Genomic DNA, 19,749 nt, shown 5'->3' with positions numbered 1-19,749 from the left:
ACTGGGACGCAGCCATCGAGTATGCTTCATTACCTGGGATTGCTGCTCCAAAGCCGACACCCCCCCCCCCCCCAGTGTCAGCACTTGAGATAACAGCAAACAGCTCCCCTGTTGTTATTGTCACACCTGATAACTGCAGAGAGGCAAGCCATCATCTTGACATGCCTTCATCTGCCAACACTGTTCTTTTAAGACCATTCAAAGCATAATTTACATACTACTACTGATGCAGAGGTGCACTACATGCCAACTTTTGTCTAGTAAGAAAAGTGATCCCTGCAAGCTAAAAGCAAGATTTGTGCCTTTTATAGAAGGTGCTGACTGCAAATTTATTTCCCCACTTGTGATCAACCTACCCCTTACAACCTCTCACCTTGTAGTTCACTGGGAAATTGTTGCCACTTTGGACACTTGCTGTTGATATGGAGACTTTCTGCATTTCTCCACCCACCAGGCGGTTATTCATCTCACCACTGCAGATCTGCATTTTGAAAGCATCACATCCTCCCACCAATGGGCAGTCTGACTAGTCAGAAGCCCTGTGTCTTTGACCTCGAAAAACTTAAACACACTGAAACTTTCCTTCAGATAGCAACAGCAACACTACTCAGAGGACAAAATTACAAAGAAGTACGAAGTAGTACATTTTCTTTCACATCCTAGTTGATAGTTCCCTCCTCACAGCGCAGTCCTGAGCTATGCTTCCCACCAACCCCCGTTTCTTTGTTCTCTAGTTAGGTATACTGCAATTACTGTGCATTTCCATGTATATACTGCATTTTCCCTGTCTTCTCAGTGCTACCTTTAGCTTAATACCCAGTGCTTGAGATGAACCCTTTCTATCCATGAAGAACCGCGACAAGCCAGAAGCACTACAGCTGACTTAACAAGTCAAGTCCAAGGTGTTGCAGGGCCATCTGGCAGACCTCAAGGGAAAGGCTTCTTCACTCAAAACAGCTGCTGTGAACGCACCCCTGTCACAGTGTCTGCTTCTGGCACACGAGTAAGAGCAGACACCAGAGCAGGACTCTGAGTGGTGACACCAGCCCAGCTGAAGAACCAGGCTGCGGCGCTCCCTGCTCACCAGGTCCTCACGTGGCCACGTGAGTGACTATCGCCTAATCACAAACCAGGCTCTTTTCCTCCAGCAACTTAACTACTGACTGGCAGAAGAATGACAGATTTTTTTAATACAATATCTTTCAGGAAGAAAAGCCAGGAGCACACACTTTTCACTGCTGTTTTGTTTTTAACCACACATCTGGTGTTGGAAACACAGTCCCCGACATTCAAACTGGAAGTACAAGGAGGGATCCAGCAAAGGAAGAAGAAATACAGTGGACAGCTAGCTGCTTCATCCACTTACTATTATGCATTTGTGTACTGCAGCATTTTGAAGCTAGAGAGTGAGGATAGATTGCTGGCCTGGAAACTCTTGGAAAGGACTATTTAATCTAGTTGCCAGCACAACATCCAGGCCACAGCCACTAGCAGCTGGGCAGTGGGCCATTCCCGCTATGAACCATCCTTGTGGCACCTCTGACCTTTGGTTCGGCAAGCCATCCAACATGCACCTTGTGGTGCTTTACGATGACTTCAGTATGTTTGCAACACCACCAAGGTGGGCCACTTCCACTAAACAACAAAAATAACATTTACCAATCCTCCAGGGAGTGCTCTCAGAAACTTTACAAAACCCCAACAACTGGGCTGTTTAAGAACAGCTGTTACGGCTGCCACCAGACCAGCACTCCCAAGTTAGAGGTTCCCCAATGCTGAATGATATCACCTTTTCTGACCGTTGCAGTTCCTGAAACATTTGCATCAGATCTACACCAGGAACCGGTGCTTAGTTACTTATTTGCTACTTGCCAACCATGTCCTGCTTAGTTTATTTTTAATTCAGTGTCTTTCAGTTCACTACTGCGGCTGGGTGGACTTTTAGCCAGCTATCTTGACTGGTGAATCACATTCCTTAGTTTTATAATAACCTTCAGCATTAGTACCTACATTTATCTTCACAGTTAACTTTGCATTTGAAAATGGCTCTTCCAAAACACCAAGCACCTTGTTACCTGCGCAGATCAGCAATTTGGCTGTTTGAAACATTGCCACAAAGAATGATTCACCAATATGTAAGCAGAAATTCCCCAGGCTGTTTATGAAATCTCCAATAAAAGATGCCACAGAAGGGAGCCAGGTGAATCTTTTTATAAATATTTTTAAGCCAGGTTGCACCAGACATTCAACTTGCACTTGAAAGATCTCAAACTTAAGATCCACCCTTCCCTACAAGGAATTTTTCTTTCTGTTCCTTGTAGACAAGTATTTTAAGCCTCATTTGTGAGCTTATTTTCAGAAAGCATCCTAATCAGGAACAAAGAGAATCAAAAACTGTAAGCTCCAGTGTAGGACTCCCAGTATCTCTTACCAAAGCTTATTCTCTAACCAGGTGGGGCTGGCAGACCTCACTAATTACAAAAACAGTAGTAAAAATACATCCACAGCAGATTCTCTGAAGTTATAAAGCAGACATGCCCTCCCTAGCTCCATCACCTCTTTTTTGTATCACCACCAGCTATCACTATTACCTTGCCACAACGGCAACTCAGAAAAGACACCAACAAGAAAAGTAGCTTGGGCCACAATACAGAGTTAGATCCGCTCCAGCCAATCACATTAGATTAGTGGGGAATGTTATCTGACTCCCAGCCTATACAGAAAACTGGATCTTGGACACGACTTTTTACAGCACTTTAGGACTGGCAGCAATTGCCAGGAATTCTTCACCCTTTTAGCAGGTGTTGAAGCTTCTGGGGAAGAGCCAGGCAGTACTTTTGACTCGCTGAAGCAATCAAACCATTCGTTACATCACCCAAAGATGGCAAAAAAAAGCAAGAGCAATTCACTAGAAAAGTTTTAAGCAGCCCCAAGATAAGATAACCTCAAGCCACAAAACAAATATCTGCAATAACTCTCATGTCTTCATATTGCTTTTTATTGAATGAAAGCAACTGGTGCATAAACTGCAGAGCAAAGTAGAGCAGAGCATCTGCTCAAACACTCTTACAAAGCATTCTGTAACTGTTCTCACTTAAATCTATGCAGCATAAACCCCACCACGATTCCTCGGGCAGTAACTGTGTGCAAGTAAAGTAGCTCTTTCCTTTATAGGTCTGCAGAAGAATGTCACTAGACATCATTAGTCTTCACTGCAGATGGAGCCAAGAGAGAAGCTTTCAATTTTGCTGGTTCTTCCCATCATCTTTAACAATAAAATAGCCAGCTCAAGTTTTTACTGAAAAGAGAAAGCAAGTTTAAATGTGTATTGAGAAAGCATTTTAAGTCTATAGACAGTACTAGTGGGGGAGAAAACACAGTACTCCGTAGCAGACAAACCTTACTCTTCCAGACTGGAGAAGGGGGTGTGGAAAGAAGGAAGATGGGTAGAAAGACAGCCAGAATATGTCCCTGGTGCCTTCAGGATTTTAATCACATTAGCTCAGACAAGGCAGCCTGCTGTACTTACACCTTGAGATCAGTAACAGCTCTCTGTAGGGTTTACCTTGGCTTGCTAACAGCCTTCTTAAGACCTTCTTACATTAGTTTAAACCTCATGCCACACACATGCATATGTGCCCTTCCTCCTTTCCTGGTTTCCCTGTGACAGCCCCGAGGTGCCACGCAGCACATGAAGCGGGATGCTCCTCTCTGCACGTCCCTGTATTTAGCCTCCTCTGCTCCACATTAATGAGGGTATTTACATGAGGGGATACTTCCTTCCTAAATTCTTTCTGCCCTTCGTCCTTACTAGGCACCATAATCCTGTTTACAATGCTCTGGTTGCTATGGAAGTGATTATATTGTCACTAGATTATACCTTCAGGTAGAAAACCTGTAAGTGAAGGAGCTTGAGCAGGTTTTTGCATATATTGGAAGACATGATAGTGCAGTCCCACACATAATGGCTAGGAGCTTTAACAGTAGCTTCTGGATGCAGAATATGACCACCAGGAATAGCATAGCATCTAGTTTTCAGTTTGTTTTCTCCTGTCATTTTCCCATCACTGGCTCCCACTATTTTACACAGTGCCCTTTCAGCTAAACAGTACGGTCCCAGCCACTTCCCTAGGACCCTGAAAACTCTTCTATATCAAAACACTATCTCTTTAGTCCAAAGATCAGGGTGAAAGAAGTGACAAGATCACATAACCAAGCTCCACAACTCTAACTGCCCTTTTGTTGATTACTGCCTTTTATAGAGCAAGGATTTAGAGAGCAGAAGCAAGAGAGACAGACAGTCTCAAATCTGCCACGCTCTGTGAGACGCATGACTAACCCAGCTTGAGCTAGCAGAACAGGACAGTGTACGTGCCTAAAATGTGTAACCCCACGTGGAAGCCTATTCACCAGGAGCACAAGCATAGGGGGTTATCTGGGTGCTGCCGGGAAGTTAAATACACAACAGCTAAGAGTGCAGCATAAATAGCTTAAAGACCCCATTCCTTGCAAGTAGCTGGGAATCAAACAAGACACTTCCCTACCTACTGAGACCCCACTCAGCAGCACTGGAGGAGCTTTAGATCTTCAAAGCCAGGATTGTACAAGGAGCCAGCACCCCAAGGACAGCATTGACGCTCACATGCAACAGCTAGCATCGTTCCCCCAACCGATGGTGTTATGTATGTACACATGCATGCCTCTGAACTCCTTCTCACTTGCAGCGCAGTTTCAGCCATCAGGACGCTTACCTAGATCAGGCAATACAGAAATACTGCAGTAGAACCCAAAGAGCCATTGTATAATCCAAACCACAGCTGCACCAAGAACAAGATTCTTATCCTAGTATATTTAATGTTTGGACTACAAGAAGAATATATAACTCGCAGTTAACGTCAAACCTTGCACCACATAATACTTCTTTATTGTAGGATTAGAACAATGTGACAGTTCTGTTAGAACAGGACGTGTGAAACAGGGGAATAAAAAAAATTCCTCACCAAGAATAAAGCCAAGGACTGTGCTGTAGTTTCCAGAAGCTCTCAGCCCTGCTTACAGTTAGCCTGTGTTCACAGCACATGGGAGAGACTGCTCACTGACCAACGTCCAAGTGCAGCTACACACAAAATACTCAGGATCTCTGTTTTCCCAGGAGAAGTGACCAGTGTCTCGTCAGAAGACAACATGTCAAAGGCTAGCTGAGTACAGTTCCAAGGATCAAAGTCTTGTAGGACTAGTTTTAGTATGAAAGAAGTGGTGGTGTATGTGTTTGCGAGTAGGAAGAAAAGAACTAATTCGCTGCTGGATCCCATCTGAGGGCATGGATGTTAGAAGGAAAGCTCAGCACTCACTACACCAGACATCAAATAGCAAATTTCAGCTTTGGAGGGGAAAACAAACAAACATGCCTGGTTTGAACTCAAACTTTGATGAGCATTCAAGGCCTATCCTTGAAACTGGTTCTTTCTTAGGAACCTTATATTTCATTTATTACACCAAATAATCCAGATCACTTACTGAAGCCAGCACAAGTAAACTAAGCCTGATACTTAAAGTCAGTGCTGGAAGTCCTGGTCATAGGTTATTCCTGCAGAACTACATTTCACCTATTGGAAATGCCCCTGCTATGGTCCAAGAGGAGTATCTTCTCCCAGGCTGCAGTGCAGCTGACAGCAGCAGAAGGTGATTCAGATCTACTCACCAAGCAAACTTGGATCTGCAGTCCTCTTCAGCACTGGGAACATATTAAGAGGTGGCTTAATCACAGGCAGAAGACACAATAGCTAGCAGATAACTATAAAAAGTCTTATTACTGCTCCCAAATACAAGAAGCAGCTTCTCAGAGCAACATTTTCTGGAGAACAAAATTAACAGCAATGAAACGCTATTGCAGCCAACTAACTTTTAAGAGTTGCAACAAATACACAAACACCAAAAAGGCTGAAAGGGCACTGGATTGAGACACACATGTGACCCAGCAAGCAGCTGCCCCTGGAAGAATTTCAGACTTAATTCTTCAGGTCCATGTATTTGTATCTTAACACACCAAAGGGGCATTAGGGTAACCAGATCCCCACATGTTCTCATCATCTTCTGCTGGGAGAGGAGGCAAGCTCAGTTTGTCCCTTCCTCCTTCTTCCATAACCTCCATGTCACCCGAGGCAAAAGCTAAGCTACACTAATAAAAACAGCAGAGCTAGCCTAAACTGTCCAATCTTGTTATTTACACCTCAGCAGAATGCTCCCAGCATCTACTATCACTCATATGGCTTCTCCAAGGGCTGCCTGTAATGCACAGGCATTGGAAGTACATCCCAGAATACCATTTGTTCACACAGAGAATTTTGTCAACAGCATTAGACACATTTCACATTCATCACCTTTAGTTTACCGTTTAATATTAAAGCATTTAAAATGCTGAAGAGATTTTAACTTGCAGCATGTCAATCCGAAAAAGGTCGAAAAACAACTCCTGCAGCGATCAAGAGGGTCACCCTTAGAGCACTCAAACTGCTCCAGAACATGGTCTCCAGGACCAGCCAAGAACTTTACCAGGATCTTTACCTGGTTGGTCCTTATGAGAATGAAAGGCTATTTTAACCATGTAAATTTGTTGCTTCCACTAATTTGTCTACTCAGGTTGATTCAACATCCGTTGTCTAGCCTATAGATGTATATATCCAAAATTCTTATAAAGAACAGCCAGTGATCCAGCATATTTGGCCTCACAAAGGATGAAACCCTGTCCTACCTAAGCTCTATGCACTACTCAGTCTCATAAGCTGGCAGTAGCTCAAAGTGCATGGGAAGAGGAAAAGAAGGACAAGCAGAAGACATCGGTCACCTTTTGAAATACTAAGGCACACAGGAAGCATTGTACAGTGCTTTGAAAATAGCACTCTCATCTAAAGACTTCTGTTTTGCTACAGGAAAAGTGTCAAGCAAATCATTCCATTCTCACTGGATGCGTTATCTGCGCTTTCCACTAAATTCAGATAGAAAAAGACCTAAAGCACAGCTGATCCATTTTTTTCCCCTGCCTCCTACTACAAGTGAAACGTTTTCCCTCTTAAGGGAGCATGAACATTAATACTTGCCATTGACTAGAAGCACCTCCAATCTAGTCCTGTGCAACAGCTCACATTTACTCAAGTCCAAGGCAGTCTGTCTAACCTTACTCAAGTTCAAATCCTAAGAAAAAAAGGCAAGCCTGTCTTTCTATTTGTATCCATGCAAGCCTACTGACAGCCAGCAGTCTCCATCCCTAGCCTTTCCCTAGGTCTGTGCCTTTTGATATTGCTTGCACCTGACAGTCTGTCAGTCCAAAGCTAAATGGAGATGATGTTTTCAGGGTCTACTATTGCATCTACGGGTATCGTAACAAGTGAGTTGCAATAGGGTAGAAATAACAAGTCCTTCCCTGAAGTCCTTTCAGCCTTCCCTCTACTTCTGGGGTGGCGGGAAGTCACACAACTATTCAAGTATTTCAAAGATACCAGAAGTAGCACAAACTTCTCTCAGAAGACCCCAGTCATCTGTTGCTGGGGTTTACCCACATAAATTAGTTCCGAAAATTACCTTCCTTTGTATTTCAGAAACAAGAAGAGATTACAGAATAATAGAAGTTTACTATTCATTTCCCCCCTGCCTCCCACCCCAGAAGACAAAAAAAAAAAAAGTGTACCTGGTACTTTCATCTGTTCCCCAATTTCCCAACAGCAGAAGGGGCACTGTTTGCAGAGCCTGCAACTGCTCCTGTTACATTCTTACTCCAAAAGCACAATTCCCTCAGGTGCTAAAATTTTAAGAAAAGATGCTTGTGTAACTTTTCATTAGATTCTCCTTCCTCTTTTCTCTCCTTGAAAGTTACATTATTACACCTCCCTAGGAAAAGAAATATTTATAAGCAGGACAACTCCACCCTTTCCTCTTAGTTAACACCACAAGGCAAAATACAGCCAGAAGTCAGCCGCTACACACTCTCGGCTATTGCTTCATTTCTCTGCCTTTCCACGTTCCTCACCAAAAGCCAAACCGAGTAAAGGCTCGCCACATCTGCATTCGCCAAAAATCTACGATTTGTGCAACTGATGCAGCACAGCTTATTACAGCTGCATAATTATAAGTCCATGGCTGGGTATCTAATTAAAGGAGGAATGAATTAATGAGTTTTACCAAAGGCTTTTGAGTCACCATTATAATTCTCACCCTTAATCAGCAGCAGGACACTCAAAGGACAGCGTGAGCAGGATCAAGAGCAGAGAGGGGGGATAAACCACCCCCAGCTGATGCATCCCCCATCATGTTCCTGTCCAACGTGTCACTGTCATTCAGACCCTGACAGCCAGATCAAACCCAGCAGGAAAACGCCTAGGCCTTTTGGACAGCTGAATACAAAAACGCTTCCTGAAGCTGCCACAAAGCACACACCAGCCTTTGAACGCCGAGAAGCAGCGAGATGCCGGGCGAGAGGCTCTGCAGAGCGCTGACTCCACGGCTTTCATTCATCCACGGCCCCAGCCCCCACCCAGCGCCAACAATTACAGTTCAGTCTCAGGCTCCCAAGGAGGCAGAAATTGAAAACACGTTTTCATTGAAGCACAGCTTGAATTTCATGAATTCCATTACTCTCTACTTTCTCAGCATTTCCTGGAGTGAATACTGTAAAACAAGGGAGAAAGGGGGCAGGGGGCTGTATGCGAGGAAGCAATCATACGCCACCCCTCTGACCGTGCCAGTCTGAGAACAGAGTACAGAGGCACTTGCAGCAAGGAAGCAACATAAAGGAGGATTATTCCTAAACTGAAGAAAATAAGTATATACTAAACATCATTTTAGGGAGGAAGGAAAATAACAAACTGCCAGAGGCCTCAGAACAGTAACATCATCCGTTACAACCAGCACTTAAATAGCAAGGCAACAGCCACAGCCTTGATGCAAAGCACAACAATTTCAGCATTGCAACAGAAAGCATCTCTTTGGTACTACAGCAAGTATCAAAACTACCGGTTTATCAGCTACAGGAACTTGAGCACACAGTTAAACTGCAGGAAAGTCTACTCCAAGAGCATGAAGTACAGTGAGGTCATACTCTGCCCACCACATAATTCTGAAATCTACTATGTAACACTAAAGCAATTATAATTATCAAAGAAAACAGGCAGTACCAAGCAATGGGTCATTTTTTCCACATGTACAGTTGGAACCCAATCACCTTTGGAATTACTCGGGTTTGCTAATAACACCCTATGGATAGCTCTGACACCAGTACCAATACTCTTGGTTCCTTCACTGACACCCTCTTCTCTCTCTCCCCCCCAGCTTGGGCCTTATCTTCAGGAGCATTACATCATCTACTGCACTGAGCCCTCCTTGTAACAGACACTATTATGCAACTGAAGTGCCTCCATTTGGATTTTGGCATTATTTTGAATTTCGGTGTTGAATAGAAGGCTTGTTTAAATTCCCTGCATGAACAGCAGCATTTTACAGACTGAAAAGGGTGTCCATGCACAGACACCAACACTGGCACAACAACGTGTCTGAATGTGTTATACATTTGTGAAACATCCATTCCCCACATTCCCGTTTCCCCTCGTCCAGGAATAAATCCAGCATTGTTAGGACTGATTAGCAATATCTTTCATCCCTAATTTCACACTACAAAGGACTTTCATGCATATGCACGTGTGGCACCATTCTGAGAAGTCTGCCAGAAAAAGCATTTAGCACCTACTGAGGAAATCACAATCTGAGGGTGCAGCTCCAGTTTAAGTGAGGGTGAAGGGGACTGTCAGTTCTTTTCCCTGGATGATTTCAATGCTGCTCTTACTATTGGAAAAAAAAATGTTCATCTGTTAAAATAAAAACTTAAAAAGAAGTCTGGCACGTATTATATCTGCTGAAGCAAGCAACCCGATAACCACGTGAAAGCACACATTATTACAAACGTCACCCTCATATCCAAGTGTTTAGAGAAGGAAATTGGTACAGGTAATACAACTGAGTTACACCAACTGCTGTGTCTGTGTACTGCACGCTAACCTACTTTTTTTTTTTTGAAAGAGAACAGCCTTGCAGCTGTAAGCGCACAAATGACTACTTTGGAAGGAAACACACATTTGTGGCTTACCAAATGTTAGCTCTCACAATTACAAGATCAAACTCAAAAATGACAAGTGGCTCGTTATACAGAAACGTAAAGAAGTTTGAAATTAAAGGTTTGCAGTGTTTTGTTCTTACTATATTAAATTAACTAGGAAAAAGAAATAGCATCAGCATGGATTGCCCCACAGTGACAATCCACTAGGTACCTGCAGACCCCTTCACCACACAGCAGAAGTTATTTCTGGCTTGTGGATAAACATAACCAATTCCTGTTTTTTCACCACTGCAATACAACTACTGTCATCTGAAAGTGCATCTCCAGGGCAAAAAATCTTGTGTGAACTTGATCCTCCTTGATTTTGGCTCACCTGTCTTGTTAATTGTCATCATCAGCTAAAACAAAGAACTGGTAGGATGACATACCCAGAAAGTACAGACAAGCCTTGCTGAGAGAGGAGCAGGGTTACTGGGTTTTGATTTTCTTATTATTAGAGACAACTCTCCAGCATATATCAGCATGTTTGAGTCTTATCTATGTCTTAAAAGTGAGAATTAGAGTTCAGTACAGAAGGTAATCCTGATATATTCCAAGTCTCAAGTTACTCAAGTCTCATCTGAATCTTAGAGCAAATAAATTCCCAGACATCACGTCCCTTCCCCCAGCTATGGGAATTACATTCAGTTGAAAACAAGCCAAGTTCTCCTACCCACTCAAGGGGAATGGGAAATCTCAGCCTAACTGGTGGAAGGTTTATTACTGAAAGATAAAACAGAATCAAGAGGAGAAATGACAATCATCAAGAGCTTAGTTGCAAACAAGATGCTGACTCCCCTCCATCTCAAGACAATTACGAGTGAGCACCGTCTTACTCAGTGCTTGCCTGCAGCCACCCAAGCATATTCACTTGACATCAAAGAAAATAAAGAACAACCTCAGAAGAAGCATTAGCCATCACTGGTTAGTCTCCAGCGTGCTGATCCCTACAGGTACAGAAGTGTCCCCAGAAAGGAGCTGACCAGGCAAGCTCTGCCACAACAGTCTTGCCACATCAACACAAAGAGCATGATCACCGATTTTAGACTTCACCCTTTCCATCAGCAAGTGTGCTGATGGGGGGGGGGGGGGGGGGAAGGGCTGTAAAACTAGCCTTGCCCTAAAAGGAGAAAAAAAAAAACAAAACAAAAAAAACAAAAAAAGGAAAGAAATGCCAAGGGATTGGAGGGTGCTTGTCCTTCCAACTGTCCGTTCTGAAGACACTTAAGAAACCTGATGTGACAGGGGCACGTAACTTTTGTATCTCTCATTCTCAACAGACAGGTTTTTGTTTACAGGCTCAGAATTAAAACTAATACCAAAATACAAGTAAGCGATCAAGACTACTTGTGGCACAGCTCCCTAAATCCACATTCAAAGCTTTGGGATTGAATCAGAGGAAAGCACCTGACTTCCCATCCTTAATCCCCAGTCATGCCTAACGGGATATGTTTTTCTAGGTAAGAATTTCTCACTTTCCCTAATAATGAAAAATACGAAGCATTAAAACTCCACACCAACAGCTGCTTGAAGCACTGCTTGTTTTATTGAATCTGCATTTAAACAAAGGCTTTTTGTTAACCTGAAGAGCGAGGATTTTTCCTCTATTCAAAGAGGCATTAAGAATTGAGGGGAAGGGGGAAAACAAAAAATATAAAGGGATGAGATGGTAAGACTAAACTAATTTTGAATAGTCCTTTCTCCAGAACACTAGTGATCAGGCTTTGCAGCTAGACACCAAGATAAGCTTCTTAAGTACCTGCATCATTTTGGTGGCAAACTGAAGGTTACAAACCCTCATCTGCATTTTCAGTTCCTGTTTTGACTCCCTTTTTCCAAAGCAAATACAAAACATAAGGTTCTTTAATGTCAGCTCCTCCAAACTGATAAAAAACACTTGTGTACATACAGGGTAAGTGCAACATTCAGGTAGCGCACAGAGGAGGTACGCGCTTACCCCAAGATTTACCTGATAACCTCCACGCCAGGAGACATAAGCTGTTAAACTCTCATTAAAAAAAATAAAATAGGATTTAAGAGGACAAATGTCTTGGTGCAGATGCACCAAGGCGTCAGTGGCAGGCCACCACCTGACCAGACTAATGTTTTTAACTCTGATTCTGCTCTTCCAGCTAAGACCAGCACGATACCTTCAGAGCGCCATATGCCGCACAGAGGTCTCCCAAGACTGAGAAGCTCACCAGGCCTGGCAAAAGCACCTTCTCTGTGCAGGATTAACTTTAAGGATCCTACCCAGACAAAGCAAGCATGGTTTACATCTTTGCACACTCACTTGCATCTCCTTCTCTCCTCCCCCTACAACGTGTTTCACATTTCTCCAAGTCACCTTTTACCCCTCTGTGTGTACTTTGGTCTGCTAAAACCTTACACTGAGAACAGTTAACTTTTTTTGACCAGAGTAAGGTAATCTACAGTCAGGGTTTCCAGATACTGCCAGTTCTCAGGAGACCATCTGAAAACGTAGCAGCACAGCACGGGTCAGCAAAAAAGTAGGGCTGCAGACAGAAAGCTGGCAAAGGTTGATTTTCTGCCTGTCTGCATACCATATGCTGCTGCATGACTGGATGTATGGTCAACAGAAGCCATTGTATGCCCATCTTTGGTAAAAAAGAAATTGTCTTTATTCTAAATTTTTGGTTATCCATTATGCTGCAGTTCCCTGTTAAAGGCTCTTCCAGATCAAGGAAAAGGAATCAGACTACAGCACCAATTTGCTGATAAGAGGCATTACTGCGTGGTTACTCATACAACCAAGACCAATGAGTAAAGGGAAGAGGGGATTTACTCTCAGTTCTTAAAAACCTAAAAGCAACTTTAGTTTAATTAGAAAACATTGCATTCTACTAACCAGGGTCACCCAACCCTTCTGGAAACATGAGCAAACTAGTGCTACAGCAGGATAGCTGATCAGACCTTGGAAGTGGTCCACCTATTCTTGAAAGAGCCCTTCATTCTAACCCCTTTAAGAAAGGCACATTACCCTCTGACTTTAAGCCAACTAGACAAAAACACGTCATCCAACTTGACTTATACACATGTTTCCAATTTACAGAAAGACTCTGGGTTTCAAAATTGAAATAAGACGCCAGTACAGTAGAGGAAGTTCTAAAACAATCTCTATAATCCAAGTTTTTTGGCAGTTTAGGCTCCATCATGCTTCTCCAGCCAAGAAATACTTCCAAAGATGACATTAGTTGTTATGTGTAGGGAAACAGCCTCACAGAGCCAGAAAGTACCTGACAGAATCGATTCCTTGCTGAACCTTTGGCTACAGGTTCAAACACACATGCCTTGGATTAGAGTCTGCAAGCCAAAAAAAGGGAAGCATCATTGGGCTTACACAGCACCTTTCACTGCTAGGTCCCCCCCAACACATATATAGCAGTAGAAAAAAGAATGTTACAACACAAAAGCACTGACAGATGTATGATAGCAAAATAGCAAACTCCTGGGTGACAACACTGAAGAGACCATCTCAAAACCAAGGACTAGAACATACCCCTGTTCTTCTCAATGCTTCCTTTAGCTTGGTTCTGCATTTTAATTAGCATGAATCAATCATCCAGTCTTTTTCCAAAGCACATACAGTTGCCATTACACCGACTACCCATGCATTTGCAGTTCTGACTCACAGAAAAAGCATGAGTGTGGTGCAAGGAAACAATTTCACAGATGCTGGATAATTTTGCTTTATTCTAACCCGATTCACACATAACCCATGTGTTTACACAGATTCAGGTCAATGTTGCCATTTTCCAGCAATCAAGAAAAGCAGAAATTAGAGTCAAGGTGCTCTGTAGCTTAGCTTTTACAGCCCCTTCTTCACTGTTTATAGTACACTTTCCAGCATACAGTGAGACTTAAGGGCTACAATAAAATGTTGTAGGCTCCTTTTCTTTTGGTACCAAAAACAGAGTCTCAAGCAGATATTCCATTACCTGTTGTTGTGCCGAATTAAAAAGCTATTCAGCTTTTCTATTTCTTTCCAGCATGTAGCCTCCACGCTACCTCAAGGCTCTTAAGCAACCCTACCCTGAGAAATGAAGTGCATTCAATGCCATGCAACTAAGTCACAAGTCGAAGTACTTGTATTACTAAACAGATTAAACTAGCACAGCAGCAGTCTCAGGGCCATCTTACTGTTTCAATTAACGAATTGGAAAGTAAGTGGACAGTACTGGTAAGATCATCATCATTTATTCAGCAGGAAAAGGCATGGAGACCAGAACTGGTATCAGCATGATGCCATCAGAAGGAGCACGAGCTTTGCTCCATTTTTACATTCCCTTCACTCCAGTTTGTGACTCACTATACAATGAAAAGGCTTTGCAGAGCACTGCAGTATGACTCAGATGAGAATACAGCCAGAACAAAACTGTTCATATCAAGATATCTTCAACCCAAATGATTCATGGGAGGATTAGGAAAAGAACTGGTCTGATAAGATCCTCTATAGGGATGACCCTATGAAGCAAGCCCTGCAAGAAGCACAAGGAAGCAGCTCTGACAGGACTCACCAGCATGCCAACCCCCCCGGTGAAGAAGGATCACAACCCCAGCTCATGCTACATTGAAGCTCACCTCCATTCTCCCAGAAAAAGGAAACAACTAGTTGTACTGCTGTCCACAGCTTGCCATGAGAGAAGTGAAGCATCTGAAGAACATACATATACATAGACATTTTTAAAGAATCTTGTCCAGAAGGGAATGATCTGTTCTGTTCCTCCACACTTGCACACACTGTTCCAACCTAACGTGAGAAGATAAGTAGTAAGTAATACCAAGAGAGCATTTTAGAGACCAATTCAGGTGAAAAAGGTATGCAGCCAAAGCCTGCAGCTGCATTGATCTCAGCCCCTGGCAGCAACATTGCCATAAGTTTTTCTCATGCTCTCAGACAAAAGAAGGAAGCCCCTGTAGGTTGGTACACAATGGACACAGCCACCTTGAGGCAGGCTTGTACACAGTGGGTGTCCCTCCTGCTCTGACATAAGAGACTACATGTGACAGAACATCATAACTAGCCACTAGATCTATATCCTTCTGATATTCCCCACCATCCAGGGTCCCAGAAGACAAAACAAAGACCTAGACTTCAAAGACCAGCAGCATGTGCTTATCTGTGAGCTACATGTGCTTGAGGCAGGTTTCAGGGGACAACAGCATGTCTGCTGCTTCAGTGGAATAGGGGCTTGCACATTACAGTAATCCTTGCTAGGTGGAGGTGGAAAGGCTGTTAAATCAGCAGCCTCTTCACCTGTGGGAGCAACAAGTGATATGACAACATTCAAATCCAAGCCACTGTATTTCACTTTTTGTTGAAATGGGATGTTCAGTTGATGCACGAGTTCAAACCCTATCATCAAAACATGAGTACAAGGAAAAAAAAAAAAAAAAGTAGGTCTTCACGAAGATGTTACTAAAGAAAACAGTTTCCTAAGGAGAGAAATGTTTTCTCTTGGTCATGGGTTGGGAAATCTTTTCTAGAGGCAGTGAAGAATCAGAAAGGACACACTGCTTCCTTCCCCATAACAAATCAGAGTAAAAATGGACACTGAGCCCTGCCATATGCTTATTTATGACAACAGTCTAGCTACTCAATGACTTGAAGTCATGGAAACTTAAGAGGTATTTTCAGTTTAGTAAAGGTAATCCTTCCTTACTAGGGACACTCTGCCCTTTCCCATCCCCACAAGCTCCCAGCTAGCATCCCCCAATGACATCTCTTCAGCCACTGCAGAACCCAAACACAAGCATGCAGTTTAACAGTTTATACTTAAGAACCAAGGTATCAACCACTAATGGAACAGAAAACAGAAATACACACAATTTGTGCCAATAAGACCTACAAAGAAGAGAAAAAATAAGCATAATTTCAATTAAGAAATAGACTTTCTTATTTTCAGGACAGATACGATCTTGGCCACTAAATACAAAAGGTTCCCAAAGAAAAGGGGAGACTATGCCAGCATAGGCTGCAAACTAGAGCAAGAGATGAAAAATCATAACAAAGCTAATAGAAAATGCTAGAATTTAAACCAAAAGGCCTTCGGACCAATTTAAAGCATGAGAGAGCATTTAGCATTACAGTTCCCGCTCCTGGATTAAGTTTCCCTGTTTCACTGCATTAGAATTAATCTACGTGGCTACGAACTCCCAAGTCAACTTGCAGAGCCACAGCAGCTTCGTTATGTAACCGGCGACACCGATACCACGGCTGCGTTACTGGAGCTTGCCTGCTGTCCCTCACCGACGCCGAAACCAGCAAAGCTGCTGCTGCTCCAACAACCCTCCTGACAACAGACACTCCGGTAACACAGACGTTCAGGGTTGGATTTGATAAGACATCCTCTTGCAAGCTGATGCTAAGACTTTAAAGGCCATCTACTGCTGTGCAAGAAGTCCTTAATATCATCAAGGGAGGGGAGGCAGCTACACAGAAGGACAGCAGAAGGCTTTAAGTCAGAAAGTTATAATTGTAGAAAAATTATCGGACAAACGAACACAGCCCCAGATTTCTGTGAGGAGCGCCTTTAAACAATTTAAGTGAAAAAAACGTACATCTGCTCTCTATTCAAAGGTCAATGAGTGTTTGTTTCACGATAACACGCTCCCAAGAACATCTTTCCATGACCTCTTAACTTGTGATCTTCAGCATCTCATATCCCTTGTTTTAAAGGCAGCTACCCTCTGAGGTCATGGAAATACGGTTAAACTGCTGTGCAGCGTTACATCTGCGTGTGGCCATCTTGAACTCTGCTGAGCCAAGGGAACTAGAAGACATTAACAAACTGAAGCCCCAAATACAAAAGTTAGGTCAAAAGCCTGTTTTGTTTACAGGTTTAAAGATATTTCTTTGCATCCCCCATTGGTCTTTAAACACACCGCTCATGTTTTGCTCTAGCTTCAGCTCAGAGCTCTGTTCACCTGCGTAAAGCTAAAAGGCAAACCATGCTGCTTCCTGAAGTATTTTCAACACCTTTTACTTGTAGGATAAATGAGAACTGTTCAGATGCCCTGGCGTTTCTGCCCACGTGCATGACAGCGGGCTGCATATATAGGACACCGCAAATATGTTCAGAAAAGCAAAATGGTGTTTTCAAAACCAGAGACCGTGGCAAAACGAGGCAGCAGAGCCACTGCAGCTCTGTTCCAAGACGACAGCAGAGAACACAGATGTCAGAGCACACAGATTCACTCCACAATCATTTTAATTACAAGCCAAGCCAACCAAGCACAGGATACAGGCTAAGCAGCATTTAAAAAAAAAAAAAAAAAAAAGGCTGAGCGGCGGCACATAAGTGTTGTGCGAGCACCTTCCCGTGCACTTGATGCTAACGGCGCCCCCGGGCACCGAATCCCCCGCTGCCCGGCGGCAACAGCCGGTGCTGGCGCGGCGCTGCGGGCCGATGGCGGGAGCCGGTTACCGGCGGGGGGCTGCGCGGGGCCCGGCCCGGGGGTCCTTTCACCTTCTACCAAGAACCGGGGCTTCCAGCAAGCAGGGGGCAGCTCGGGGGGTCCCGCTCACCCCGCCTCCCGCCCGGCGGGGAGCCGGCCCCACACCTGCCCCTCACGGGGCGGGCGACTGGGGGGGCCACGGCGCCCACAGACACCCACCCGAGGGGCCCCCTCCTCCTCCTCCTCCTCCACTGCACCCCCTGCCCCAGGCGGCCCACGGTTGCGCCAATAGCCCCCCCAGCCCCCGCGCACGGACCCACCTGCTGGTACTCGGCGTCGTGCGGTCGGAAGTCGGCGGCGGTGAGCTCCCAGCGCAGGCTGAGGTGCGGCAGGCGGTGCAGCAGGCTCACCCACCAGGGCGGCGAGTAGCTGACGCCCGCCATGCCGCCTCGCCTCACCTCACCCCGACCCACCGGCCATGGAGCGCCGCCGCCCGCGCTGCTCGTTCGCCCGCCCGCTCGCCTCCCTGTTCAGCCGCGGCCCGGCCGGCGGCCCCGCATGGCCGGCACCCCCCGCCTCCTCCCGCCGCGCCGCTCGCTCCCTCTTTGTTCGCCGAGAGGCTCCACCGCCCCCGCGCCCGGCACCGCCCGCCCGCTCCCATTGGCGCCGCCGCGCCGCGCCCCGCCCCGCCCGCCGCCGGCCCTCAGCACCGCCCCGGCCCCGCCGCCCCCCGCGGCCGCTCGGTTCGGCCCGGGCCGCGCAGCCCGTGGTGCCGCCCGCTGCCCCGGCAGCCGCGCCTCGCTGCCACCGCCACCCGTGCTGCGACATGGCGGCGCGGGGCCGCGTGTGGCGGAGGGCGGGCGTCCCCCAGCCGGCGTCGGACGCTGCCCCCTGCCCTCACGGCAGCACCTTCCCGCCACGGTGGCCCGAGGGGGAGCCGGCCCCGGGCGCCTAGCGTGGCAGCGAAGCGCTGCTCCCGGGCCTCCGGTGCCAACACCTTGCGCCTCTTCCCCCGGCGCTGGCTCCCTCTGCGCTTCCCCAGACGGTCCTGGCTTTTCCAAAGGGCGAGGGGGAAATTTCTAGAAGTACTGAGGTGCCTAGAGATTCAGACGGGCGCCTCGGGGAAGGGGTGCAAGCGCACGGGGCCTTCCCTCGTGCCACAGAGCCGTCAGGCGTGCCGGGCCTGCCCCCAGAGCCTCGCCCAAGCCACTTGTAGCACTTGTCGGCTTCAAGGGACTTGGGACTGTCGGCTTGTTTTGACAGCTACTGCAAATTAAACCCCTCAATGCTGAAGCAGCGGCAGCCTATTGCCGCATCAGGCCCTGCCTGCCGTCATGGTGCGAGCACTGCTCCTCGCAGAGCCGCGTGGGAACAACTTTCCCAAGGATTACACTCCGACCTGAGGACAAAAACTTTTTGTTTCTTCTTAATCAGAACATAACCAAACTATTTTTAGACTTAAAGGTAAAAAATACAAGCATACCCTCTCAGGGGCATGTGTCAGAAACCAGTAAGCGGTACATAAATAGTTTGGATAACTTTAGGATAGCATTGTAAAATAGCAAAGGTAACAGTAAGCAGCAGCAATCCCAAATTCATTGGCTTCATTAGAAAGATTGTACTGTTTCTATTACAACTGAAATGTGTAAAAATACTTGCTGTTTTCTTTTAAAAGGAATACATCAAATACCTTCAGTCCAGCTCTACGTAGTATGGCCCAGCCCTAAGGCAGGAGTTCCAGCTTGGTCAGTCCGTTCATCCCTGGGCCTTTGCTCTCTCCACAGTCATACAAACCAAAGTCACTCCATCCCAGCGCTGCAGCCGCACACCTCACCCACTGCTGGTTTGACAAACTGAAAGCAATGTGTTTTAAACATCACTGAATGCAACTCGGAGTTGGAAGGGGGAAAAGGACCATCCGGCCTTCTAACAGACTTCAAGCAAATATCTGACAGGTCTTACAGGCTTGAGAAACCCCCATCTAATTAGCACTGTTTAGAATTAGAAGCCATATAGCCCATGAAAACACAAAAAATAGCGGAGCGCTATGTATCCCACTGGAAAAAAAACACGGTAATACCAGCTGCTTTTTCCTCCTAAATGGTGGCAGGTCAGCAGATACTGTAGAGACATCTCTTTTGCAAGTCTGATTTTCTTTTCCCAAATGCAGCTAGGACTTTATGCTGTCC

General features: G+C 45.4%; 1 protein-coding gene across 3 annotated transcripts in view; it reads right to left on the bottom strand.

Annotated features, from left to right (window-relative positions):
• Positions 1–18,131, bottom strand: part of TTYH3 (tweety family member 3) — a 77,810-nt gene extending 59,679 nt beyond the window's left edge. For 2 of the 3 annotated variants that reach the window (XM_037387334.1, XM_037387336.1), the window contains exon 1: positions 17,881–18,131. In XM_037387334.1, the coding sequence (XP_037243231.1) occupies positions 17,881–18,003 (123 nt within the window). In that variant the 5' untranslated portion in view covers positions 18,004–18,131. The remainder of the gene's footprint in view (positions 1–17,880) is intronic. The other variant, XM_037387335.1, reaches the window with a different exon arrangement.
• Between the last annotated feature and the right edge of the window lie 1,618 nt (positions 18,132–19,749).

This window comes from Falco rusticolus, chromosome 4, assembly GCF_015220075.1.
Source record: "Falco rusticolus isolate bFalRus1 chromosome 4, bFalRus1.pri, whole genome shotgun sequence".
NCBI classification, from domain to species: Eukaryota; Metazoa; Chordata; class Aves; order Falconiformes; family Falconidae; genus Falco; species Falco rusticolus.
This window is presented reverse-complemented; position numbering and strand designations above follow the sequence as displayed.